General features: G+C 54.0%; 1 protein-coding gene across 2 annotated transcripts in view; it reads right to left on the reverse strand.

The window, feature by feature from the left end:
- Positions 1–1,733: 1,733 nt before the first annotated feature.
- Positions 1,734–25,793, reverse strand: part of ELF4 (E74 like ETS transcription factor 4) — a 40,684-nt gene continuing 16,624 nt past the window's right edge. For both annotated transcript variants that reach the window (XM_055338973.1, XM_055338974.1), the window contains exons 2-9: positions 15,493–15,775; positions 11,573–11,744; positions 11,058–11,150; positions 9,504–9,701; positions 8,506–8,589; positions 8,227–8,419; positions 7,276–7,653; positions 1,734–6,386 (exon numbers count right to left, since the gene is read on the reverse strand). In XM_055338973.1, coding sequence (XP_055194948.1) covers positions 5,585–6,386; positions 7,276–7,653; positions 8,227–8,419; positions 8,506–8,589; positions 9,504–9,701; positions 11,058–11,150; positions 11,573–11,744; positions 15,493–15,564 — 1,992 coding nt within the window. In that variant the 5' untranslated portion in view covers positions 15,565–15,775 and the 3' untranslated portion in view covers positions 1,734–5,584. The remainder of the gene's footprint in view (positions 6,387–7,275; positions 7,654–8,226; positions 8,420–8,505; positions 8,590–9,503; positions 9,702–11,057; positions 11,151–11,572; positions 11,745–15,492; positions 15,776–25,793) is intronic.

Consider the following 25,793-nt stretch of genomic DNA (forward strand, 5'->3'; position numbering starts at 1 on the left):
GCTGTGGACAGCCATGGGCATCTGGGTTCAGGTGTGTGGTCACACAGGCCCCTTCATTTCCCTGCAGAAAGGAGGCAAGTTAAAAGCAAAACCAACCAGCAGTTCCTTGTTTTCTTGTCTTCAGGCTCATGTCCCCACACCTTTCCTTAGAGCATCTCACTGCCCCTTTGCCAATGTGGGAAGATCAGGGCAGGGGGTATGGGCTGTGATACTAAGCCTGCATCCCTGCTCCAGACTGGGGTGAGGGGAGTGGCCTCTTTTCCAACAGATCTCTTCATCCTTCCAGTGAGGCCGAGGGGAAGGAGCCAGCTCCAGCTCAGCACCTACCACCTAGGCTGACCTCCGGTGAGAACCTAATCGTTCTGTCTTCCTTGCTCCATCTGCCAAGCAGGGCTCCGTTTACCCACCAAGGAAGAGAATCCTACGGAGCAAACAGCGTTGTTTAGCTGAAGTTAGTTCCTCCTGCGCACCGAGGTCGTGGGCCTACAGTTAATGATGGTTTTACCAGAATGTTCCTCTTTGGGGTGCAGGGTTAAAGGGAGGCCCTGTTCAAGTCTCCGTACTTCCGGGGAAAGGACCATCCGCTTCCCTTGCGTCCCCACCTGGGCTGGAGGGGGGTTGATTTGGGCAGTTAGTGTCCCTTCCATAATCTAACCTGCAACAGGGAAGATTGCTGAGTGTTCGGCTGTGTCCCGCCCCCGCTAAGACGAGAGTGGGGGGGGGTAGGGAGAATGGGGTCCGCCCTTGGGGCGGCCTGCTTAGCGGCCCGGGGGAGGTAGCTGCTCCGGCTTTCGGGACCCCGCAGCGGGGCGGGCCGGGACCGCTCGTGCTCCCCAGACCCCGGGGGCCACCGCGAGGGGAGCTGGCACGCCGCGGGGCGCCCGGGCTCACGCCGCCGGCGGTCGGGGCCCTCCGCCCGCAAACGGACGCCGCGCTCGCTCTCTGATCTCGAGGTGGAAAGCGGCGCCTCGCGGGTGTGCAGCTAAGGCGGCCGCCGTGGGGGGACCGGGAGCGGCGCCGGCCGGGGCCGCCGCGTGCTCACCTGCCGGTCCAGGAGGCTGGGGGAGGGGACCGCTGCGGGGGGCGGGCGCGACCGGCCAATGGGGAGAAGGCATTCGGCCCCAGCTAAAAGCTCCCTGGAAAGTGGAGGGGTGGGGTCCGGGAGGGGAAATTCGAAGCTCGGGAGCACTGGAAGGCCTGGGTGGGGGCTGGAGCCACCCAGGGACGATCGGGGGCGCAGTCCGGCGGGAGGGACGGGAAGACCGCGGCCCCACCCCAGCCGCCTCTCCATTCCCGGGCTCTGCTGGGCCGTCAGCCCCGCATCGCCAGCTCGACAGCGCCACCTGCTGGACATTGGTCCCTACGCCCGGCGCCCCTGGGGCCGAGGCTCTCGGAGGCTGCGACCTTCTGGGCCTCTCGGCCTTGGTAGAGGGGAATGAGCTCACCCACCCCGGGTCACGGCTTTGGAAACAGCGACAACCGCCTCTTGAAAAATACGTTATGGGGTCAGAGAGAGGCACAGCTGATGGCGGTCTAGGGCTCCCCGTGGACCCTGTTGCGGGGGGAGCCTAGGCCTGGGCAAGGAAGAAGGAAGCAGCTGCCTGCAGTGTTACATGAAGGGCCAAAAAGCTGTGAAAGCTCTCAAGTGTGGCTTGCCTTGCTCCTCCCCCTTTTGCCTGTCACAGTCTAGGGCTGAAATCCCCATGATTAGAGACAAAATTCATTCGTTCTTTCAATAAACATTTATTGAGCACCTACTGTGTGCCAGGCACTGTGCTAGGCGCTGGGGATACATCAGTGACTAACACACAGTCCCTGTCCTTGAGGAGCTCACAGTCTATTGGAGGGGAAACGTACATAAACACATAGCTAAGGAGCTACCATGTGCTAAGTGCTACAATAAGAGGTATACACAAAGTGCTGTGGGAGCCCAGAGGAAGAGTAATACATCGGCTGCTAGCAGGTGAGGAGTGTGTCTCCTGACTCCATTACACACCATCACAAAGGCAAGGATGTTGTTGCCCTGTGGCTCTGGTGCAAATGCACCTGTCTCCTGAGGGTCTCCTCCAGCCCTCTCCCATAACTTGATCAGCACAGGTTAGTTGACCAGATTAGCTAATTTAACACTTTGAATTAGGAAAGAAACTGGACAGGGAAGTTTCTTTAGGGGCAGGGGATGTTCAAAGTAGTAACAACTCTTGGGTGCCAGGCTGGGGGGTGGGAGTGAGGATACTATGAGGGCACTGAGCCAGGGAGGCCTGGCCCTGGGCAGTGGAGCACCTAGAGTGAGTGTCTATGCAGAGGGAAGGTCAGACAGAGGTCACCAGCCTCAGACTTTGGTCCCCTTCTCTCACCAGCTTAGTTCAACCCATGATATCTGCTGGTGCTCACTAGATGCTTCATAGTGCGCCCTGCTCTGCGGGTGATACAGCCCCCCCTGCCCTCAGAAGGTAACACACTAACTGCGGAGACAAAATAGGTCCAGGTCATGAAGATTTAAGTAACAGTTTGTGATCTTAACACAGGAGATGTCACAGGCTGTTCTTGATCAGTTGCCAAAAGAGTGGCAATTTGCCACAAATCTAAAACAAAAGACTTCACGTAAGGGTAGGCTGGTCTGGGGAAGCAGCTTCCACAGTCTTAGAGGATGGATATGATTGAATCGGTACCAGCAAGGTGTGAGGAGCATCCTGGTCGAGCATAACCAAGTAAAGCGAAACCACAAAAGTGAGAAACTTGGAACAGAGGCCCGCTCGGAGGACAGCAAATCCCTGACTCTGACTGAAGCACGACTTTGGGGGTCAGGGAAACGAAGTGAGAGATGACAGGGGACTTCATGGGGAAGGGCCTTGTCAGGTCAACGACTTGAAATGAAAGCCTTGAGCCCTCCTCCCAGACCCCTGGACTGCATCGAGATTCAGCAAATACGGGGTTAATGCCCAGCTGCCCAGAACAGCCTGGCAGCTCCCTATCTTGAGCATCACCTCCACCAATGGGCTATGGGGCTATGGGGCGCCACCGGAGGCTTTTTAGCAGAGAAAAGAACAGAGCTGGTGCCCTGGCAGATTGGAGGGGGTGAGACAGGTCACGGTGCGGGGCGTGGTGATGTGTCTGGGAGCGGGGACGAGCTCCGGGTGTGAGCCAGGTTGGAGGCTCTGGGAATGTGGAAGAAAGGCTAGATGTCAGAGATGTGGCAAACAGTCTGACTTCAGGAGCCGGGGGAGGGGACAGGGTCACACGAAGGCGGCCATCAGATGGCTCTGAAATGTCAAGCTTAGAAGGTCAGGAAAATGGTGGTATGATTCATAGAAGTAGGCAAGTCATGAAAGCTTTTCCTTTGGCTTTTTGAGGGGAAAGGTGGTGTGTGTGTGTGTGTGTGTGTGTGTGTGTGTGTGTGTGTGTGTGTAAGGAAAGACTCTAAAGTCCAGTATGTAAGGACGCCTGGGTGGCTCAGCTGTTGAGCGTCTGTCTTCGGCTCAAGGTGTGATCCTGGGGTCCGGGGATCGAGTCCCACATTGGGCTCCCTGCATTGGAGCTTGCTTCTCCCTCTGCCCATGCCTTTGCCTGTCTCTTTGTCTCTCGTGAATAAATAAAATCTTAAAAAAAATAAAGTCCAGGATGTATATAAAGACTTCACAATTCATTTCTGATAGAGGGGCTGGCTTTGGGGCACGACAGGCGTCTGGATGGAAATGTCCAGCAGGCAGGAGCCGAGGACAGTAGTAGGGGCTGCTGCTCTCAACTCCAGACCCATTCCCAAAGAGCCAAGCTAGAGCCAGGAGAACGGGTGAAACCCTTGGGGGGGGGGGCGCACCCACATTCACGGTGGCAGGTGGCAGACATGGAGCCAGCCCAGGCACAGGGAGCAGAGCAGGCAGCGGGGGAAGCACAAGAGCCCAGCTAGTGCGGGAGGGGGTAGTAAGTAGTGTCATGAGCCGAGAAGGCTCATGGGGACCCAGAACCGTGAAGAAGACATCTGACGTCACTGTGAGGGTATCAATGACCTTCAGCTGATGAGTTCTGTGGAATTGGGGGAGGCAGGGCCACCCCTAACCCATGCAGCACCATCGTGCAAATTTTTTACAGGTGACTCTTGTGGGATGTTTCACTTTCCACCATCAGCAATTTGTCTTGATAAACTGATTATATTAGAAAAAAGCGTTTTGATACCAAGTGCTGGAGACAGGTGATAAATGCACCTGCATGCCCATAAATGGTTCCTTCCCAAGGAGGGAAAGGGGAAGAACAAGAAGAGGGTAGGAGAAGACTTCAGAGGCTTGGCAGTGACCCGAAGAAGAGAGAGAAAAATCTGGGGAGGTGGTTAGGTCAAGTGGTTTTTTTTTTTTTTTTTTTTTTTTTTTTTTTTTTTTTTACTGAGGACATAGCTAAGGGCCCGAGGCACCAATTCACACTAACCAGATTCACCAGATAACAGAATTGTTTCTGAGGCTGATGTGTCCTAGCTCTTAGCCTTACCCCCAAATTTGGCTTGAGAGAGGTGAGCTAACTCAAAGGGGAAGGAGGGCTTAAGCAGAGAGAGGTTCACTTAAGAGAGGATCGGCTGATGCTTCCTCAGGAGGAGGAAAGAGAGAAGCAAGGAGCCAGGCAGAGACAGGAGAAGTGGCAGGGGCGCTCACATCCGCTGGCTCCTGTCTTCTTGGCGTAAGAGTCAGGGCTAGGTGCGAAAGTTGGGGATGAGGGCCAACGGTCCACTTGAGATCTGCGGGAGCCATCGTGTAGGTGGGTGGGTTGGCAAACCTACAAGGTGAGTAGGAGGCAGGCTGAACAGCAGGCACGCACGAGCACCAAGGGAAGCAGCCCTGGTGTGCATCGCTACACGACTACCCCAGCCAGGCCAGACAGCAGGGAGCTAGTGGGGCAACACGGACCGGGAGAGATCCCCGGCTCGGGGGGATAGGCTGGTATTACGGCCCAGGCCCTTGTCCCTTTGAACGCCATCTTCCCCAGCACACATGCCCACTGAAATTCTCCTACCCTGGACCTGCTCCGGCTCTGTGACATCTCACCCAGTTGGGGGGATCCAGCCTGTACCCTGTAGCCTCAGAGCAACTGAATGGTTTGTACAAAGGGAACTAGAGAATGCTTTCTCTTCAAACCAAATCCCCATCTCTGCAGCTGACCCATGGAGACACACACCCTCGAAGATCTCACAGCTACACCCCCATCCTCCCAAAGAAACAGAGATACAGACCCACGAGTACACACAAATACATACAGAGATATTCACATATGGGATAGGAGGTTCCCCTCGGAGCCCCTGCATCGGCCCTGGCCACAAACTTCTCAGGAGGTTCTCCCTCCATCACCAAGTCAGCCCATTACCCTGACAAGAGCATATCCCCTAGTGCTCTTGAAGGCCATGGTCTGACACCAGGGGTGCCCCAGCTGGGCATGGCTGGGCCATGGTGACACCGGGCAGGGGTCGGGGACAGGGGATCCGGCGGACTGAGATCCCATGGGAAAAGAAGGGCAGGTGTGCTGCTTCAGTCTCTGCTATAGAAAGTCCATATAAAAATGCTGCTCAACTTTGCCTGGTGAGGCATACTGCCCTCAACCCCTTTGCTTACAGGTCATGGGGCTCCATCTTAATAAGAGAAGTGGGGTTGAATGGGGAGAAGGGGGCTGGGGTCGGGGATCTGGTCAGCAGGTTCCCAGATGTGGTCACGCCAGGCTCAGTCATGAACAGGGACCCTGAGCCTGAGGAGAGCTCAAGTTCAGCCACTGGGGTCAGCCCAACAGTGGGGCAGCTGGGAGAAGAGAAAGTCTGGTTCCCCAGAAGGCTCGGATTGTGGGAACCCCTTGAAACCACCTGGGTTGGAAGTGGCTGAAGGTGAGCCCGATCCCTCAGGAGCTCCCTCAGGGTCTCTTCAGGAACCAGCAACCCCTCCATGGGGGCCCCAGTTACCATCCCCTGCATGTACGAGGAGGGCCTCAGCGGCCCCTCCTTGCCCCCAGAGGCTGCCGTGGCACCGGAAGTCCTGATGAAGGCAGCAATGACAGTCCCAGGAGGCTGAGAGCTGGGCCCAGCTGGTCCGGCCCCGGTGACGGAGGATGGCACCGGGTTGGTCGGACGGTTGGCCCCGGTCAGAAGCTGGGGGAGACCACTAAGAATCAGCGGAGCCCCCGGTGCTGCCACCTGACTTTCTTGGAAACTGGTGTTCAGGGGGAAGGAGGCCTGCAAAGTGAAGGTGTCCTTGAAGGTCGAAGCAGGCGGAACGCTCTGGAGGACAAGCTGGGTTGAGGCAGTAGTACTGGCAGGAGGCCCGTTGGTCAGCACTGTGGTCAGTGGAATTGTCTGCAGGGTCAAGGCTGAGCCTGACCCCACTGGGGCCACTCCTAGGTGGATGTTGCTGGGCACTGAAGTACTGAGAAGAGAGGAAATAGATTTGATTAAGGCAAGAGGCATCTCCCAATTGGCCAGGAAGGAGCGCCTGTGAGGAACAGAGCCAGCTGAAGGTGTTCGGTTCCTCTGTGGTTGGATCAGTGAACATCTACCGAGTACCTAGTAGAGTTTGGGAATCATCCTAAAGGACTGGCATGCACTACTTTGAGCCATCTTCCCAATAGCCCACATGCTGAGTAAGATTAATAACCTGACTTTACAGCTTGGGGAAACAGAAGCCCAGAGAGGCTATGCAGCTTGCCCTAGACCACACAGCTAGTTGCAGGGACCCACATCTAGGCCTTCTGACCCCAGAGCTCATGTTCCTCACCACTCCACTCTATTGCCTTCCGTCCCCAGAAGGGCACATCGCCCATGCCAGTATAGTGAGAGCAACATACACATATCTCAAAGCCCAGCCTTCTCAAGGAAAATCTGGAGACATGTGGCATGGATAAGAAGTAGCAAGAGCTTGCCTAGAGGGCCCAAGGAATGCAGAACAGGCATCTATGTAACATTCTCTGTTGCCTCTTTTCCAGAGTGGAGGAGGCTTGGGGAGATAGGCCCAGATGTGGAGGTCCCTGGTGGCTGCTGGGGGAGCACTCAGAGATAACTGGCACAGCCCGAGCTGGTGACAGATGTCACCTAGGCCAAGTGCTGGCTTTGCCATTCTTTTGGTGTGTGACCGTGGGCAGGTCACTTTTCCCCTCTTGACCAACAAGTGCCCCAGTGGCTTCCCAGGGATTCTGTGAGGTTCCCACGAGACTGGAGACATAGCAGAACTTTGCAAGAGGTTGAAAACTCTCCCCACTAACTGCCCCCACCCCGCCAACACAGGTATGATGGGAAGACGTGTACTCTGGGGCCCTTACCTCACGGTTTTGGCGAGTTTGGGCTGGCTCTCCGGTAGAGAGGCAAGCACACTGGAGGTAGTGGGGGTCTCCTCATCTACAGACAGTCCCAGTTCCAGATTCGCAGATGGCTGTAAGCCAACATTCTGAACCTTTGGCTTTTCCCAGGAAGGGCCTCCCTTGGCCTGGGGAGCAGCTCTGGCGGAGACCCTGGAGCTGGCTCGGCGGGTGGTGCTGGTGGAGGACGTGGAGGGAGTGGAGGCCTGAGGGGAGGCCGCCGTGACTTCACTTCTCTCCTCATCATCTTCAATCACCACCAGGTCCTTGGGCATCTCCTTAAACTGGTACACCAGCCTCTGCCCTTCCACTTTGGCAAGGATGCCTCTCTGGTAGTAATATCTGGGGGACAAGGGGCACAGAGTGGGGAGTTAGGCAGGGCGGGCAGTAGGAGGAGGCTGGTCAGGTGGCCAAATGGGAGCCCCAAGGTCAAGGGAAGGGGTAAGGTCAACTCTTGGACTTAGAAGGCTTTTATGAAATTTCTAAGGTTTCCCCCTGAGGACACCAAGGGCCATGAAAAGGGGTCTCAAATGCTAGCCATGCCCTGCTTTGGGGAGAAGGACAATGGGTGAGCGAGGGATGGGAGGGGATTGCTGATGGGGAGCTCAGCTGTCCCCCAGCCTGAGAGATCCCTGATGGGTAACTCGGGCCTGTCTCCCTAGGTCTCTGGCAGGCAGAACGCCCTTCGTGGGGACGAAAGGCCCTAAAAGGCTCTTCTGCTATAAAAAGAGGAAAAAAGCTAGGACAGAGCTATTCAAGGGAGGGGACTGTGCCTCCCAGGAGGGGCCAGAGGATGGGCATAGGGAACCAGCAACCCCTCCATGGGGGCAAGAACAGGGGAGAGTTAGCAGACCCTAAAGCAGGAGGGACTTCTGGGCCCCCAGGGCAGGCACCAAGTGCCCCAGCATCCCCTACCTTAGTGCCCGCCCCATTGTCTCATAGTTCATGTCAGGCTTGTTTTTCTGCTTCCCCCACAGCTTGGACACAGCTTTGGAGTCCACCAGCTTGAAGATGCCTTTCTCTCGCTGGGTCCACTTGATGTATTTGGGGCAGGTGTTCCTGTCTTGCAGAAGCGCTAGGAGGAACTCCCAGAGATAGATGGTGCTGCCTGCAGGGGAGGGGGAGGAAGCAGGTGGTAAGGCACAGCCTGGGGCCCTGGGCCCCCTTCCCACCCAGCCAGCCTCCCAGCTGTACCTTTGCCATCCTTAGACTTCTTCCGTATGGGGATGCTGGGGTCAGTGACTGGTGAGGTACTGCGGTTGCCCTTGGTCTTCCGAACTGTGAGGGGAAAGGAGGCGGGGTGCAGGATGAGAATGAGGCCACACCCAGTGCTCCAGGGCAGGCTCCCGGGAGGGAGGGCCCCAGGGATCACTGGAGTGGGTGCCATGGCAGAGGGCAGAGTGGGGGAGAGCCAGGTCACTAGGCCCAGAGGCCTGAGATCCATCTCTGCCACCACAGCCCTCAGGTTCTTGCACCTGCCCAAAGGCCTGCTGTCATTTTCAGGCCCCCAAAGCACAGCAGAACCCTCCTGCTGATGCGGGGCAAGGAATGTGCTGTTTACAAATGAGTCACCTCTAGAAGAACCCAATGGGCTCAGCCCAATTTTGGAAACGAAAAGGTAGCCTAAAGGTGTAGCTGTTGTCCAAGTAAGTGTGGCACTGGGGGTTTGGCTGCCACACTAGCAAGGCACTATCAACCAGTCATTGCCTGAGTAAATCAATAACACTGGGGCTTGGGAAAGCCCAAAGTCCTCTCCCATAGATGGCCCCAGTTCCACGAGTTCTGAGAAGGAAGATAAGCACGCAGCCTAAGGCGTCTTTTACAGGCAGAGGGCACTCTCCAACCCTCACAGAGGGCCAGGGACTGGCCAGGGGGCCAAGCCTGGTGTCCGAAACACCTAGACTAGGATTCAACCCACGTGGGGTCATTGGCATTTCTGCACGATTTTCCGTACATGCCAGGCTGACAGGAGTGGCATGGGAAATGTCAGGCTTTGGGCAGGCCAACCTATGAGGCCAGGTTTTACAGGAGGGAGGACTTTTCATCCATCCCTGTCACACCAGAGAGCTGTCCCCTTAATGTGTCTATGATCCTTGACCCACTCATCCTTTATGGTCTCCCTGACCTGCCCCCCTTCCTACTACGCCCCCCTCCCTGCAAGTGCACAGACACACACATCCCCCCCTCCTTACTTCTCTTCTTTGATTTTCCAGTCTTCTTGGCACCTTCCTCTCTGGGGACCGTCTCCTCCAGACTACGCCCCTCCTGGTCATCAGTGTCACCTGCCCTGTTCAGGGCATCAGGCTCAGAGACAGGAAACAGGTAGTTGGGCAGAGTGGCAGCCGGAGCAGGGTCTGAGTCTGGAAGCATCTCGGAGGCGGAGGCGCTGACTGCAAGGAGAAAGGCCTGAGGCGCCCACCCGAGGCCCAGTGCTGGGCAAGTGTATGATCCACCCTCCACCCAGCACTTCAGAGGATGGCACGCTCCCGGGGAAGGCTGAGGACCCGTTCCCCATAGCCCCAGATACAGGATACACCTGAAAATGCCTCCTACATCTCACACCATGAGGAGAGGAAACATCTGCAGGGCTGTGGGCATGAGCTGGCCCCAATCACAGCTGCCACATTCACAGCCCCCTGCTGGGAGTGGGGAGTTCCAGGCAACACCCAGGGTAAAAGGCCACCTTGATTTAGTCATTCACTTGTTTTACAACTGGAAGGTGCTTAGATATCATTTAGCCCAATTCCTCTGCTTTCCTGATAAGAAAACTGAGATCCAGAGATGGCAGGGCATGTGTCCAAGGTCACACAGCAAGTCAGTATCAAGTGATTCATCAAGTATTTGCTGAAGCCCGAGGGAACATGAGTGACAGGGTTGGGAACAGAAGTGCTAGGATGCTTAACTGGCAGCTTCAGGCTCTCTTCCCCCTTGCCGGATCCTAGCATCCCCTTGGGAAGGGGCAGTTAGGGCAAGGAGTCCTTGTGTTCATGAATCAGGGAAAGGCCTCAGAGGGAGCTGGGGCAGGAGCCTCCCTTGGGGGCCTTCTGGGGTGATGGGGGGCCAAGCTCCGAGCCTGGCACATTTCTAGATAAGCCATCCCCTGCACAGTCTTCCTGAGGGCCCGGCAAGAGAGCAGAGAGGACCGAAGAGTCACCCTGGCCAACAGTAGTCAGCCTTAAAAAGGAAGGCAATTCGGACATACGTGACAACATGGACAGACCCTGACGTCATTATGGTAAACGAAATAAACCAGTCCCCAGAGACCACTACTTCGTGATTATACTCATGTGAGGTCCCCAGAATAGTCCAATTCATAGCGACAGAAAGTAGAGTGGTGGCTGCCAGGGGCTGAGGGGAGGGGGAAATGGGGAATTAGTGTGTAATGGGCACATAGTCTCTGTTTTGAAACATGGAAGGTTCTGGAGGTGGATGGTGGCGATGGCTGCCCAACAATATAAATGTACTTGATACCACTGAACTGGACACTGAAAAATGGTTAAGGTAGTCAATTTTATGTTACGTGTGTTTTGCAACAATTTAAAAATTGGAAAAGGGAAGTCCCCCTGGCCACCTTTCCCTTGTCTACAGTGCCCCTCTGCCCTCTCCCATCCTGTCACAGCTCAAGAGCACGTTGACATGTGTCAATGCCCGTGTACACAGGTGCCTGGGACTCTAGTACACAATGTGATATTTTTAAATGGCGTTTTTTTGTTCCCTTGAGTAAAGGCACCAGGGTTCAGACTTACAGATCTGCTTCTCGTCCAGGATGTCGTTGGGAGACTCGACATTGAGCAAGACTTCAGTGGTTGACATGGTTTGTGAGGTTGCTTCATTGTCATCTGGTTCCAAGTTCCATGGTGTGGGGTGGGGGAGTGGGCAGAAAAAAAGTTCCCTCAGGATATATAGGGCAGGGGTATAGCTATCACCAGGGCCAACCCAGAGGATAGTGTTAAGGAGCTAAGGGACCACTGGAAGGGGCTCGTGTGCCACCTACTGTAACTCTCCAGCTTTTCTCTACACTCACCCCAGCTGATCTCCACTCCTCCTTGTCCCACTCCATCTTGAAAGACCACAGATCCATTTGGATGGTTTCCTCCTCTACCACCTTTTGCTTATCCTAACCACCCTATCTATAATCTCCAACTCTTGCGGCCTGGCTCTTGCTGCATGGGGTCACTGAAAGCCATCGTGGGCTACTATAGTTCCTGAAGGCACAATCCCTTTCTCTTCCCACACTTCCCTGCTCAGGAAAGAAACAAACCTGCCAGCAAAATACTGCCCTCCAGGATCTGATCCTGTGTCATGCACAAGGTTCCATCTGTTATGATGCCATTGTGAACGTCGTCTAGCTCCAGTCCTGAGTACAGATGCAGTAATTCGGGGTAGGGCACCTGCTCCACGATCACAGCTGGGAACACTGAGGGGTCTTCCAGCTATGGACAAGAGAGGGATCCGGTTTAAGGCTCACCTGCCTCTCCCAAGAACCCCTCCCTACCAGAATCTGGCCCTTCTTGCAATTCCTAAATCTTGGAGCCCTCAGAGCTGTCTTTTGTATGGGATGACATTGCTCTGGGTCCAACCTCACTAGGTGATGCTTTGAGTGGATTCTTGATTAACAGAGACAGGCTAGCTCTGTGCCACTTGCACTCAGTCAAGGGCGGGCATTTTTAATTGGTTGTAGTTCTCGGGCTCAGTCTCTGGCAATGAAGACAGAACAGAGGCATTATAGAGGTAAAGTGAGGGCCCAGTCCCTGTCTGGAGGAGAGGGTTCCAATTTCCAGCTTGATTCGTTGGGTGCATAGGGACACTGCTCGTGTGGAGGAGGAGAAACAGGTTTTTGGAGAAAGAGAAGGGGAACAGTGTCTGGATATTGTGAGTTTGATATTTAACACGGAAATACCTATCAGTGGGTCAAAAATACGTGTCCAAGAGCTTAAAAGGGTGGTTGCTAAATCTCTTAGAGTGGATAACAACAATCAGGATGAGAATTTGACCCCTGGAAGACGTAGCTGCTCTCAAATCAAACAAAGCTAAATGAAAAAGGAGTGTGATTGGGGCGACTGGGTGGCTCAATTGGTTGGGTATCTGACTCTTGGTTTCAGCTCATGTAGTGACGACCTCAGGGTCATGGGATAGGGCCCTCAGTAGAGATTATCTCCCTCTCCCTCTGCTCCTCCCCCTGCTCATGCTTTCTCTCTCTCTCTCAAGTAAATAAATAAAAGCTTTTTAAAAAAAGGAATGTGATTGCAACTGTCTTTATTCATTCATTCATTCATTCACTCATTCATGGGAGACACAGAGAGGCAGAGACATAGGCAGAGGGAGAAGCAGGCTCCCTGCGGGGATCCCAGGACTATGCCCTGAGCCAAAGGCAGATGCTAAACCACTGAGCCACCCAGGCTGTCTTTAAAAAAAAAACAACTGTCTTAAAAAAAAAGTTATTTATTCATTTATTTGAGAGACCGAGAGAGAGTACGCTTGAGCAAGCATGAAGAGAGGAGGGGCAGAGTGAGAGGGAGAAGCAGACTCCCAACTGAGCAGGGAGCCCAACTTGGGCTTGATCCCAGGACCCTGGGACTATGACCTGAGCCAAAGGCACACGCTTAACCAACTGAGCCACCCAGGTACCCTGCAAATTCTTTAAAAATTATGTAGAGAAGGGATTATATCAGGAGCAACTTTGGGTGACTTTTTTCCCTTTCTTTCAAATTTTCTGTATTTTGCAAATTTTATTTCATGGGGCTGTTAATTTTTTTTTCATGAAAAAAGAATGACAATGCTCAGTTCTGCCTAATGTTTCTGAACAAGCCAGAAAAATAAAAATTGATAAACCGCCATTGGGTTTGGCCAGTGGGCAGTCAGCCTGGCTAGAACACTTTCAGGGGACACTTTACAATGGATCTCAGAGAGGCTGGACAAGTGCCGTCCTACTACACCACTACTGGGGTGTAGTGATGAAGGCCATGGAGTTGAGGGCCATCTGCCCAATATGGTACCCACTAGGCATGGGTGACTATTTAAATGTAAATGTAAACATTTTTCAAGATTAAAAGTCCAGTCCTCCAACTGCATTAGCCATAGTTCAAGTGCCCCATAGTCTCTTGTAACTAGTGGCCCCAGAATTGGACAGGGCAAATATAGAACACTTCTAGTGCCTCAGAAAATTCCATTGATTTGTCCTAATCTAGAGCCAGACAGCCTGGGCTTGAAAACAAGCTCTGCTACTTACTAGCAGTGGGGCCTTGGGCAAGCTACCTAATCTTGCTGTGCATTGCCTTCCTCATTTGCAAAATTGGGGTGGTCATATTAACCCCATAGGGTTGTGTGAACAGATCAATGCAAGTAAAGCCCATAGAACAGGCTCGGTGTAGAGTAGGCTCTCATCGAGTGTTTTAGGTATCAGGGACTTCTGGGAGACTTGTAATGCTTTATTTATTAACATGGGTGGTGTGTTCATGGGTGTTCGTTTTATAATTATTCTTCAACATATATATGTATACACTCTTTTGTATTAATGACACATTTTTCAATACAAACCGTTTCCTGAAAAGGGAGAGAAAGGAGGTAAGAATGTAAGCACAGAGAGTGGAGACCATACTGATGAAGAGAAGGGAGTTAAGGAGGCAGTATTTTGAAGGAGGTAGGTAGAAAGGAAAGAAGGGTTTCTTCCAGGGTTGGGGAGATGTTCTAGGTTGAGGAAAAAGGTCTGGAAGGTCTTAAGGACTTATGAGAGAGATGTTGGAAGTGACCATTGGGTTGAGGTCTTGAAGGCAGGAGACAAGTATAGGTAGGAGATACTGCTGGAAGGAAGAGGGACAGTTCTTTCTCCTGGGCCCACGGGAAGGAAACTGTTCTTGTTCTTTCCTTATCAGTAAAAGGAAGAAGGGAGGGAGACAGAGGGTGTCCTTGGCTTTGAGCTTCTCTGTGAATTGGAGGAGAAGCTGTCTGAGGGCAGAGGGGCAAGTGTGAATGTGGAAGGGAACAGCCTCCATGAAGCAGAGTAACAGCTGCTAAGCAGACCAAAAACAGGAAAAAAAATGACTAGCAGTATTGAGAACACAGAGATGGTTAGATTTGTCTTCCCTTTCCCTTTCCTTCCCATGATACCTTCCACAAGGGGAGGCACAGCCCAGGTGTTGGATCAGACTGAGCACTTCTAGGTGAAGACCCAGGACAGAACATGCAATGCGCTCAAAGCCCGCTAGGGGGCAGCCCTCGGTAGGCTGCTAGAGGGAGAACAAAGTTTTCTGTCCTCAAAAGGATTTAGCACAGAGAATGGCAGTATTAAGCTGGGATGCCCTTAGAGATAATCCAACTGGATCTCTTCTTGGTGAAGATGGGGAGATATCAGCCAGATAGGGTAGGGGATGGGACTTGCCCACGTGACTCTGTGGCCAAACTGGGATGAGAACCCAGGACTCCTGACTCTTAAGCCTTCTGTTCCTTCTACCGTACCTGGCTGCCTCTTCTCCAGTTTGTGGAAGGAGAGGAGTCGAGGGGGCCAATGAGTGTGCCAAGACACCATCCAGTGGGTACAGTCAAGCACCCGGAAAGCATGCTCTCTTAGCCTCAGCACATAGCAAGATACGGAGCGGTGGGGCCTAAGTGCCGAAATTCTGCCCTATTTTTCTTTCACCTTTCCCCCACCAAAGAAACCCATTTCCAGATCTGAATCCTCTGATTGAGGCTGAAAAGATGGTTATGGAAGGGCTCATCAACCAGGGACTGGGGGTTGGTCTTTGCCCTGTGGGTCCAGCTGGCAGCGCTCACTCTTGCTATGTGGGTGTCCCCGCAGCCTTCTCACTGTGACATTACAGGTGAGGGGAGGGGATGGACATGCACGTGAGGGTCCATGTGCACCGGTGCATTCAGCCCACATTGCTGCCTGCCTGACAGCTCGGCTGCTGTGTTTAATAGCTGCACAGCTGGCTTGGTGACTGCCCGTAGGCAACTGGCTCGCAGAATGACCGCCAAATGACTAGTGCCTGGCCGCATGAGTGACGTGCAGGCACACAGTCTGGCTGGCACACAAGCCCAGTGGTCTGGACCCAGAGGGTGCTTGATCAATACTTGAGGGCTGGCCAGTCCTGGGGCCGGCTGGCTGGCTTGCTGTCTGCCTGCCTGTGTGTGTCTATCTGATAGTTTGTTCGGCTAACTGGGCTCTGTTCTCTGGGGCCATACCTGGTGGATATCATCCATCCCGTTGCTTGCAAACTCAAAGATCAGGTCACTGGGCTGCAAGGTAATAGCCATGCTGTCTCCTCAGAGAGCTGACAGCAGGATTCGCAGGGCCCTCTGGAGCTGCAGGGGGTATCCTTGACGAAGAAATGCTGCTCAGGTACCTTGGAGCTTAGAGCCTATACCCCGAGCCACAGTAAAATAGGGGGTGTGGAGAGCTGGAGTAGGTGGTGGCCTAGGCCAGGTTCAAGGCTGCATGCTGGGCTGGGCAAACCGCAGGAGTGACCTAAGGAGAAGGGAGAGATGGGCAATGAGCAAGTCACCTTCCTTGAGATTTGTTCCCAGGACAGCTAGCCAACCACAGGGACCCCACTGCCCGGGGCAGACTGCCATCTAGCCTGGGAGGGATGGGAGAAGAAAGGGGAAGAAGAAAGGAAGCAGGTAAAAAAAAAAAAAGGAAAAAGAGGAAGTGAACTGAGCTGCGTCCATTGGGAAGTGGCGGGGCCTCAGTGTCAGCCTGTCACCAGCATCTGCCCCTGAGCTGGCCCTCCCTCCATTCTCTCCTGCCTCCTCTGGAGGTGGCAGAGGGACTCTAGGCTCTCTCCACCCTGAATATTAATCCCCAGGGTGTGGCCACTGGGGAAATCAGGGCACCCCATACGTCCCTATAGATGGGACAGCAGCATGAAGAATCCATAAGATTTCCTTGGCTTAGAAAGAATCTTGTGTGAATGGGTGTGGGTTAGGGATACATGGGTGTACCAGGTGTGCTTCCAGACTCTGCCTGGCTTAGTCTACCTTGGAAGTGGAGGCCAGTTAGCTCTGAGGGGGCAGAGTCTATAGAGGGAGAAATATCTCAGCATGCGGGGGGGGGGGGGCGGGGGGGGGTTGTTGCCAGGACTAGTGCTGATCTGACTCTGCTCCTGAGGAGGGGACTTTCGGAATTGGCCACGCCCCCAGACAGCCCAGAGCTGGAGGGACAGGTGGGCCTAAGGCTCTGTGCCCTTAGCCCTTATCGCTGCCTGGCACCCTTGCTACCCACAGGAGCGGGTGGCTTCTGTGCCTTGTGTGGGTTCACGCTCTTGGTTCAGCTTTGCTTTCAGTTTCAAGACTGAACTGTCACCCTGGGAACTTGAGAGGAGAGCCCCAGCTTGGGGAGGGGCCCCCAGAATCTTCTCCATCCTCCGGGGCTGGCTCTGGCCCCCCTCCCTTTCCAGGAAACTTGTGTGCTGCAGCCCACATGCCTCTCCAGGCCCCAACTGGCCCCAAAGCCTCTGGTACTCCCGGTCTGCACCTCAGGTGCTCACTCACTCGACACCAGGCCTCCAATTGTTTCCTGTGTTTGCTGCGTGGTCACACCCACGCCTCCCTCCCCCGTGCCCCTCCCGCCAGCCCACTCTGCTCCTCTACTCCTGAACACTCAGACCTCGCCATGTCCAGGTACCACAGCTTGGGCCCTTGGGCTTGTTTTTCATGGTATCCTCGTGCGTGCCTCCATGCAGTGGGTCTGCGAATGCCTGAGGAACTGGGTCCACGGCCCACAGTAGGAGCAACACATCTGACTCCTATCTCCCTGACAACACCTTTGCCAGTGCCAGGGTGGCCAACCCTTCTCCTGGCTCCGAAAGAAAGGAGGAACTGCAGAGAGGGGCAAAGGGGAGGAAAGGGAGGAGGACCACGGGTGACCTCTGTGATGACCGCTCCCCCCACAGGAGACACCCAGGCCTCTCCCACTTCCTTTCCGTTAGCCCACAGGGCTGGCTCCGCCTGCTCACCCCCCCCCCGCTCACCCCCACACCTTTCCACCCACCCTGAACACAAAACTTCAAGACTGTCACCCAACTCAACCTGTCAGGTCTGAGTTTCCCTTGCCGAAGGAGACAACCCTGCTAGGACGAAGAGGCGGCCCTGGGGAAAATACGGTCTACAATCCGGGGCCTGAGTCCCCCCTACCCCCACCCCACCCCACCCCCACTGGGCCCTGCCGGTGACCCGGTCTCCTGTGACCCGCTGGAGAAGCCTCCCAGGACCATTTATGCTTGGAAGGTCTGTCTCTGCTAGCCCCAGCGCCCCGAGGCCCCGCATTCCGCAGCTCCCCGCCCTCCCTCAGGCCGGCTGTCTGCCCCCAGGAAGCATTCTCATACTAATCAAATGAAAGGGATCACTTTCACCTAATCCCACTTTGTCTAAACACGAAACTCCAGTGTCTGCCCCCCCCAAGGTCATTCTGCCGCAGCCCTTCCCTCCAGGTTTGCTCATCTCTAGGGCTTCTCTTCACAGATCAGCACCTCACGTTTGCGAGTTCACTGGTGCTCTCTGCCTACGACCTCCCTCCCGTGCACCTTCCCGACCTCCCCCATTAGGCAGTGGCTTCCTGGAGGGCAGGGACAACTGTGCTGGTCATCAGTGAAACACGAGCACCTCACACTGTGCTGCCTGTAGCAGACACTCCATTTATTTTTGCAGAATAAACACATGAATGAACAAACGAACAAACGAATGAATGATATTGGTTGGTCAGTACCAGTGAGGTGTATTTTCTGGGCAAGAAGTATTTCCTTTTTTTTTTTAAGATTTATTTATTTATTTATTTATTTATTTATTTATTTATTTATTATTTAGAGGGAGAGAGGCAGAGACACAGGCAGAGGGAGAAGCAGGCTCCATGCAGAAAGCCTGACGTGGGACTCGATCCAGGGTCTCCAGGATCATGCCCTGGGCTGCAGGCGGCGCTAAACCGCTGCGCCACCGGGGCTGCCCAGCAAGAAGTATTTCCATGTGGGGCGCCTGGGTGGCTCAGTCAGTTAAGTGTCTGACTTTTTTTAAAAGATTTTATTTATTTATTCATGAGAGACAGAGAGAGGCAGATACAGGCAGAGGGAGAAGCAGGGCGTGGGGAACCCGATGCAGGACTCAATCCCTGGACCCTGAGATCATGACCTGAGCCAAAGGCAGATGTTCAAACACTGAGCCACCCAGATGCCCTAAGTGTCTGACTTTTGATGTCCGCTCAGGTCACTATCTCAAGGCTATGGGCTGTGAGATAGAGCTCTGTGAGTCTGGCTCTGCGGGGAGTCTGCTTGAGAGTCTCTCTCTCTCTCTCTCTCTCTCTCTCTCTCTCTGCCTCTCCTCCCTCCCCCTCCCTAAAAAAATATATCCATGTATACATTGGTTGTGGGGTGGGTGTTGTGCACTCAGGCTTATGAGAGAAAGAGAGAGAGAGAGAAATGTGTGCTCTGTGCATGTTAGTTACATCTGTGTATTTTTGCATTGTAATTTACAATGGGAGCTCTCACTGTGGGTGTGCAAGCACACCACAAATGTACTTGTGTGCAGGGTGTGCTGGTGTGTCCCCAGTGTGGGGATGTGTGCCTGAGGGCCTCTGTGTGTCAGAGGGCTTCCCTGGTTGGACCAGCAGCGCCACAAGCTTGCTTGTGGGTTCCTCCTCCTCCAGGCCTGCCTTCTCCAGAATAAGAATGAAGAGCCTGGGCTAATGCTGGCTCCAGCAGGCTGCAGCAAACAGGGCTGGGATGGGCTGCCACCGCTAGCACCCCCCTCCACCCCAGCTACAGAAAATTCAAAGTCCTATGCTTCCTGGGAAGAAAATGCCAGCCGCAGTATATGGATGTGGTGGGAGAAGGAAGGCAGCCCCACAGAATATTGGATGGAATCCTTGGCCATCGATGTAGAGAGGTTTGAAATAAAGGAAGACACTAATCCAATTGCATTCAAGTGTCTAAATATCTAAATTCAGGACTTGGTTGGTGCAGGTTCTGCTGACCCAGGGTTGGGGGCATTGTGAGGCTGCTGCACCCAGCACCCAAGGCTGATCCTGGTGGTCTTGTACTGTCCGGAGCTCCGGCCTACAGCTAGGAAGGTGAAGGGGTTGTGGGGGGAGGAAGTAGCCGTCCTACTTTTCGGCCAAGGCTAAGAAAACTCCCATCCCAGCCCCACCATGGAACCTTCCAGTCCAGAAAGTTTCTCCCCTCCCCCCTCAGATGTTTGAGGATTTGAAAGTGAGAGGTGGGGAGAGGCTCATTTGCATGTTCACTCACTCTCCCCGGCAGAGGAGTGAACCACCCCCTCCCCAGTCCCTCAAAATAACCTCCCTCTCCCAGGAACCTGAAACCAAAAAAACCACCACCCCAGAAGGCCCGCCCTGCTGGAGGCCAGAGAGGCCCACACCAGGGGCACTCCTCCCTGCTGTCCTTACAGACACACTGAGACACGATGGGGAGTGGGGCACTAGGTGGGTACACACAGATACTTGGCTAGACGTGCCTGGGAAGCTCCCCACCCGCCCCAGCGTTGTACAGATCACAGCTGGCTCCAGGCAGAGCCTGCTCCCAGGGTGGCAAGAGCTCTACTCCCTTCACTCCCCTGGAGGCCACTGTAGGATCCCTGGCTCCCAGGGCCTGTCCTACTTGCACAGAAAGCAAAGCGTCTGGAGAGCATATGGCCCCGGACACCGTGTGTGAGCGAATGAGTGCCACAGGAGGGAGCAAGCAAGCGAGGGCGCCTGCATCCCCAGCCTGCGGATGCACACCTTTGGCTCGCTGTGGTTCTGAGTGCATTTCAAAACCAAAAGAGCTAAATAGAAGTGGTTTGGGCTGCTCCTGCGTCATCACAGCTGGGCCCCCTTCAGACGTACAGACCCTTTCTGAGGTTGTCACTGGAGCGAGTCAAGCGGTGTCCAGCGCCCACCCCTGCGGGCCTCCTCTGCATACAGGAAGCAGCCCCTATGTGAAAGCCACATCCACAGGCTCTGTGGAGCTACTTTAAATCTACAGCTGTTCAGCTGAGCCAATGGCTCTCACAAAATTGCTGGTAACACCCGTGGCATTTTCACGCACGCCAGGAAACATGGGAGCCAGATGGTCAGCCAGGCCACAAAGCAGAGTTCTCCTTCTCCGGTTCCTCATCCTCTCAGAGCCAGCCTTCACTCCCGAAATACCCAGGACTCCATGAAACCTTTCTGGAATTCTCTGGAAAGGAAGTGACAATTTCCTTCATGCCATTTCCCACTCTCTCAACGCCCCTCCCCCACAACCACAAACAAAATGGAAACTACCCCAGGAACAGCTGTACCCTCCACTTAAAAACAGCCCCTCCTCTGGCTAATAGTCATCCAGAAGCAAATTTGCATGCAGCACCACGTGACCAGTGGTGTGTATTTAAGAGCCAGCGGGCCAGAGCCAGGGGTCCAGTCTGTAGTCATGGTCTGAGCAGAAGTAATCCGTCCATGGGACTCCCCCACAGCCTTGACTCCCATCAGCAAGCAGAGCCCTCCTCCTTGAGCAAATGTCCAGTAAAGGGGCCCCAGCCACAACTATTTGGTCAGCTCCTTCTCCTCTATCCCTTTCTTTTCACCACCCCCTCCATTTGAGATGAAATCAGGAAGAGGGAGGAAAAAAATAAAGGTTTTGCAAGCTCTGTTGGTTGGGGTTTCTCTTTGCTTATTTACAAGAAACCCAGTTTCCTTCCTTGGCCCTGGGTCACTGCCTGCTTCCAGTGTAGAGTTTGCCACAACTCCAATGGCGAGGGAGGTCCAGAGCTCATCTCCAATTGCCCTTTGCCTTTTCACAGTTCTCGCCTAGCCTCTACCTTCCCAGGCCCTGAGCTCTCCCAGCGGAGGGGCGATTAGGGCCGCAGGAGGTGACGGGTCTCCCCTTTCTCCAGGAGTCCCACAAGCTCACCCCACAGTGTGCGCTGCCCCGTCCCAAGGAGGAGGAAGGATATATCCCAAGCAAATGTGAGACCCTGGAAAAGTCAGCCACTTTCTGGGTTGTGGTTTCTGTCACCCTTACTGTGGGGGAGGGCTGAGGGTAAGCCAGCTTTAGCAGATGCTCACTGGGGAGTCTCGGGTGAATGAAGATGGTGGTGGGAAAGCACTTTGGAAATTAAAAATCAGTCATCCATAAGATGAGTTTCAGGTGACCTCCCGGAGAGCAAAGGGGGCTTGCCCCCCCACCACCCCCGTGAAGCCCCCGGAAGTCCCCTGTTGGCTCCAGAATATAGACAGGGCGGGGCTGGAGGCTTCCAGTTGTTGACTTTGAAGGGGCTGGCTCCTCGAGGGGGTTGGGGGCCCCCCGCGGGGAGAGGCAGGCTGCTTTGGTCAAAGAGGTGTTCCCAGTCTGCTGTCCTCACCACCTTCACCCCGCCCCAGCCCTTGGGGTTGTGGTTATGTGGCAAGAAGAGCTCTACAGAAGCCCCAGTACGGGAGGAGGGGGGAGGGAAAGGTTACTGACAAAGCGAACCTATTTCTCCAGTCCTGACTCCCAGGGGCCTTGTCTGAGAAAGCCAAAAGAGCACCCCCTGGAGGTGCCTGCGGCCTCCACATCTTTATCTCTACCGCTCCAGGGACCCACCAAGGGGTCACTAGGCTCTTCTGGGAAGTGAAGGACAAGCCAATTGCAAGGAGAACACATTACAGGAAAGAAGGCAAAGCCTAGGCCAGAGCAGCTACCGAAACCCAGTACTGTGGGCTGCCAATACAGTCTAGGAGGGGACCCCAGAAGTCCCTGCAGACCATAAGGGCATGAGCCTCCCAGTGAGAAAATCTAGCCTTGCCTTGAGGTTTGGCTAGGTCACCTTTTGCCTCTGTGAAATGGGGACATCCTTCCTAGCTCACAGGGTTGTCGTGCAAAGCCAGTGAGTTAATGTAGGTGAAAACTCTTTGTTATGTCCCAAACATGTTTTTTCAATTTCCTGATCTGATTTGTGTCGTTTTGGCTACAGTCACTCATCAAATATTCAGTATATCTTTACCTAGACAGACGGGAAGACAGGGACATGGAGATGATGGGGTGAGCCGAAGGTGAGGGAGGACATAACCGACAACCACAAACCTCATGGAACAGAGAGGAAACTAGCCTGGCTATGGGGAAGACGGACTGGCTGGGAGGTCTGGGAAATCAGAGGGATAAGTGCATAGGCCCAAGATCCACCAGTTGGTGGAACTTGAACTTAACATAGACAGCTACTGAGAGTTCCTGGAGATTCTTGAGCAAGGGAGGGGCCTAAGGCAAGCAGTTCTTTAGGCAGATCCATTCAGTCTGAGTGTAGGGGTGGAGTAGATGGAAAGAGACCTGGTGATGAGGCAGCTGGAACCCAGGAGGTGAAGCCCAGAGCCACCCTGAAGAAATAAAATGACAGAGTGTAGGGCAATACAGTAGTGATAGGGACCCCGAGATGTGGAGCTTGTTCTTATTGTAAACAATGTTAAAAAAATAAGAAGTGATTGGGGCAGGAAAGATGGCAAGAAGATGAACTCACCTTGGACATTCTGAAGTTGGGATCATCTTGAAAACCCCAGGTGAAAAAAGAGGACCTGGAGAGTCATTTTGCTACACACACACACACACACACACACACACGCGCGCGCGCGCGCAGATGCACACACCCCATAGGCAGGAAGGATCTCTACAGGCCTTCAGTCTTCAGTGGCCAGAGGAGCAGGCCTGGCCCCGTGAGGCTGGGAACCCAGATACAATACTGTGGTAGAAAGTAGCATGTGATGAATGAAAGGTGGCCTCAAATGGCACACACCTCGCCCCTGCCCCCAGGAAGGCCTGCTTGCTTCCATTGGTGGGGGGAGGGAGGGTAATAGAAACATTGACCAGAGACTAATTAAATTCATTAGTGGGTTTTTTAGAAGCTGGGGTAATCTTTGACTCGGCACCAACAGGATATTAAGTCAGATAACTTTGATTGAAGGGACAGTGTTCTTTGTCAAGGCCTGTGCCAGCCCGTGTCCTAGAAACTGATGCGGAGGCTCCTTGCTCAGATCTGGGACTCCTTCAGACGGCAGGGGCTGGGCTGGTTTCGCTGCTTGCTTGGGTGCCCCTTCCAAATGCCCCGTACCCTACCCCACCCACCTACCCTTGGGACCCGGCTGCTTCCCAGGCCAGCAAAAGCAAAGGGTAGTCCAGTGTTGCACAGAGGGGAGGGTGCAAGCAGAGGTAGAAAGACAGCCTATTAGGATGCAGGCAGAGGGGAGGGCAGCTTCAGCTCTGATGTCACCATGAACTCTTGGGGTTCCTCCTCCCCCACTCCACCCCCACTGCTCAAAGCCTCTTCCTGACTCAGAGTTCCAGGGTATCAAAGTTAAAAGGGACCTGAAAGATCATGGCATCTACCCATCCTATCATCCAACTGCAGACACCAAACCCCTGAGGGAGGATAAATGACTTGTCCAAGGTCACACAACCAGTCGCTATGACTCTCAGGTGACCTTTCTTCTTCCCCTCCTCATTGTCTCTCGGCATCCTCAATAAAGCCAACCCTTTTCTCTGGTGAGAACAGACAGCAGCCAAAGACCCAGGGCTGGCAAATAGCAATGAGGCTGCACTGTGCAGAACACATTTAACTTTTGCAGCAACTTCCCCACCTCCATGCCTTTGCTCACACCATGCCTTAGGCCTGCTGTTCCCTTCCTCAAATTTCTGCAGCTCCAATTCCCACCCAGTATGCAAGATCTGAAGCAAATATTGCCCCCTTTTCACAGCCTTACCTGCTTCCTCCCCACCGAGTATATTCTCCCCCCGCCTCCTCCCAACACTTTAAGCATCTTAGACTAAAGTACTGATTGGCAAACTACGACCTGTATGCCAAATCTAGCCCACCGTCTGTTTGGGATGGCCCATCAGCTAAGAATTGCTTTGACATTTTTTAATGATTAGGAAAGAAATAAACAGATGAATAATATTTCATGCCACATGAGAATTATTCAAAGTTCAAATTTCAGTGTCCATAAATAAAGTTTTATTGGGATGCAGCATGCTCATCCTTTACAGATTGTCCGTGGCTGCTTTTGCATTATAAGTTGAGTTGTTGTGACAGAGTTCGTAGGGGCCATAACGCCTAAAATATTTAGTATCCATTGGCAGGAAAAGTGTACTGGCTCCTGGACTAAAGGCTTCACCACCACCACCACCCCCAGGGTGAATAGATTGATTAAGTTCATTTCTGAGAAGAATGTCACAGAGCCCTCAGAGGCGCCAGGAAGGAGGTGTGGAACACCAAATACAAACTCGGCAGATTTTCATCAGAAAGAAAATCCTGGCCTCTGCTCAGCCCACGGTGTGACCTTGAGCAAGTTGCTTCTGCTTCGTGGGCCTCAGTTTCCTCCACTGCCCAGTGAGGGGTTTTGGGCTGGATGGTCTAAGTCCCTTCCTAGACCTACAGAGTCAGCCATCTGTTGCATGTCCAACTCACGCAGTTTTGAGCACAGTCCTGATCATCTTCTCTCTGAATAAGAGCTTACAGAAGGTTCCCCTGCCCAATTGTGGTTTTCCGCTACTACTGCGTGTGTATGTGGGGGGGGATTCACCCCATACCCACCTGCCCCACCCCACCTTTCCCTTCTAGCTGACCTGTCTGCCCTTCTCTGTGAAGTCCTCTCCCGTCAAAATGGAGATGGCTTCCTCTGGGAGCCCCCCACCCCTCCGATCGGTGGGCCAGGAGCATCCATTTTTGGTGGGGGCGGAGCCAGGGGAAGAAGGGTGTGTGGCTCTCCCCAGCCTACCCGGCCACGGCAGACAGGCAGTCAAGCAAGAGAGAAGGCCAGCTCTCACTGCACCCCTGCTCTGCCAGAGGAAACAGCCCCTCTCTGCCACTTCCTGTCCCAGGGGTTTCAGTAGTTTCCCCTCCAGGGCCTGCAGGCCCTCCTGCCCCGCCCCTGCCCCACACAGGTCAGAGAGTGCAAAGAGAGGGGAGGAGGGGCCCTGCGGGGGACGGGGGAGGATCCCTAGCAGGAAGGCCTAGGAGACAGCTGTCTATACAAGGGGACGCCCCAGCAGTTCCACTGCCAGCCCGCTTGGGCCAGCGGGCGAGGGGACCGGGAGGGTGTCTGGGCAAACCCTCTCCTGCTAGTGGTTGAGGAGAAGTGGGTTTATCACCTTGCCTAGCTGTCGTCTTGAGGGAGCGGGCACAGAATGAGCCTGGCCTTTCAGGATTGGTTGCAAGACTGGACTCTGTGCTCAGGTCAATGTCCACCTGGGCTGAGGACCAGCCCCCAGTGGCTTAGGATGTAGGGGTGAGCTGAAGCAAGAGCCCAGGGAAAGCAGGCTAACAACAAGGGTTAACTGGGCGGGGCAGGTGACAGTGAAATCGATGCCACTTCACAGTTTTGCATACTTTTGTCCCTAGCACCAATGGCCAGAGACAACAATGGAGAACAAAGTATTATAGTACATGTGGGTCAAGGGTAGCGGCATTTTCTGGGTGATGGAACAGGAAGCGATCACATTCCATAGCTGCTACTGATTTGGTGTGGTGACTTCCACTTGTAAATACCTCCCAGT

This window comes from Nyctereutes procyonoides, unplaced genomic scaffold (genome assembly GCF_905146905.1).
Source record: "Nyctereutes procyonoides isolate TBG_1078 unplaced genomic scaffold, NYPRO_anot_genome, whole genome shotgun sequence".
In the NCBI taxonomy this organism is placed as follows: domain Eukaryota; kingdom Metazoa; phylum Chordata; class Mammalia; order Carnivora; family Canidae; genus Nyctereutes; species Nyctereutes procyonoides.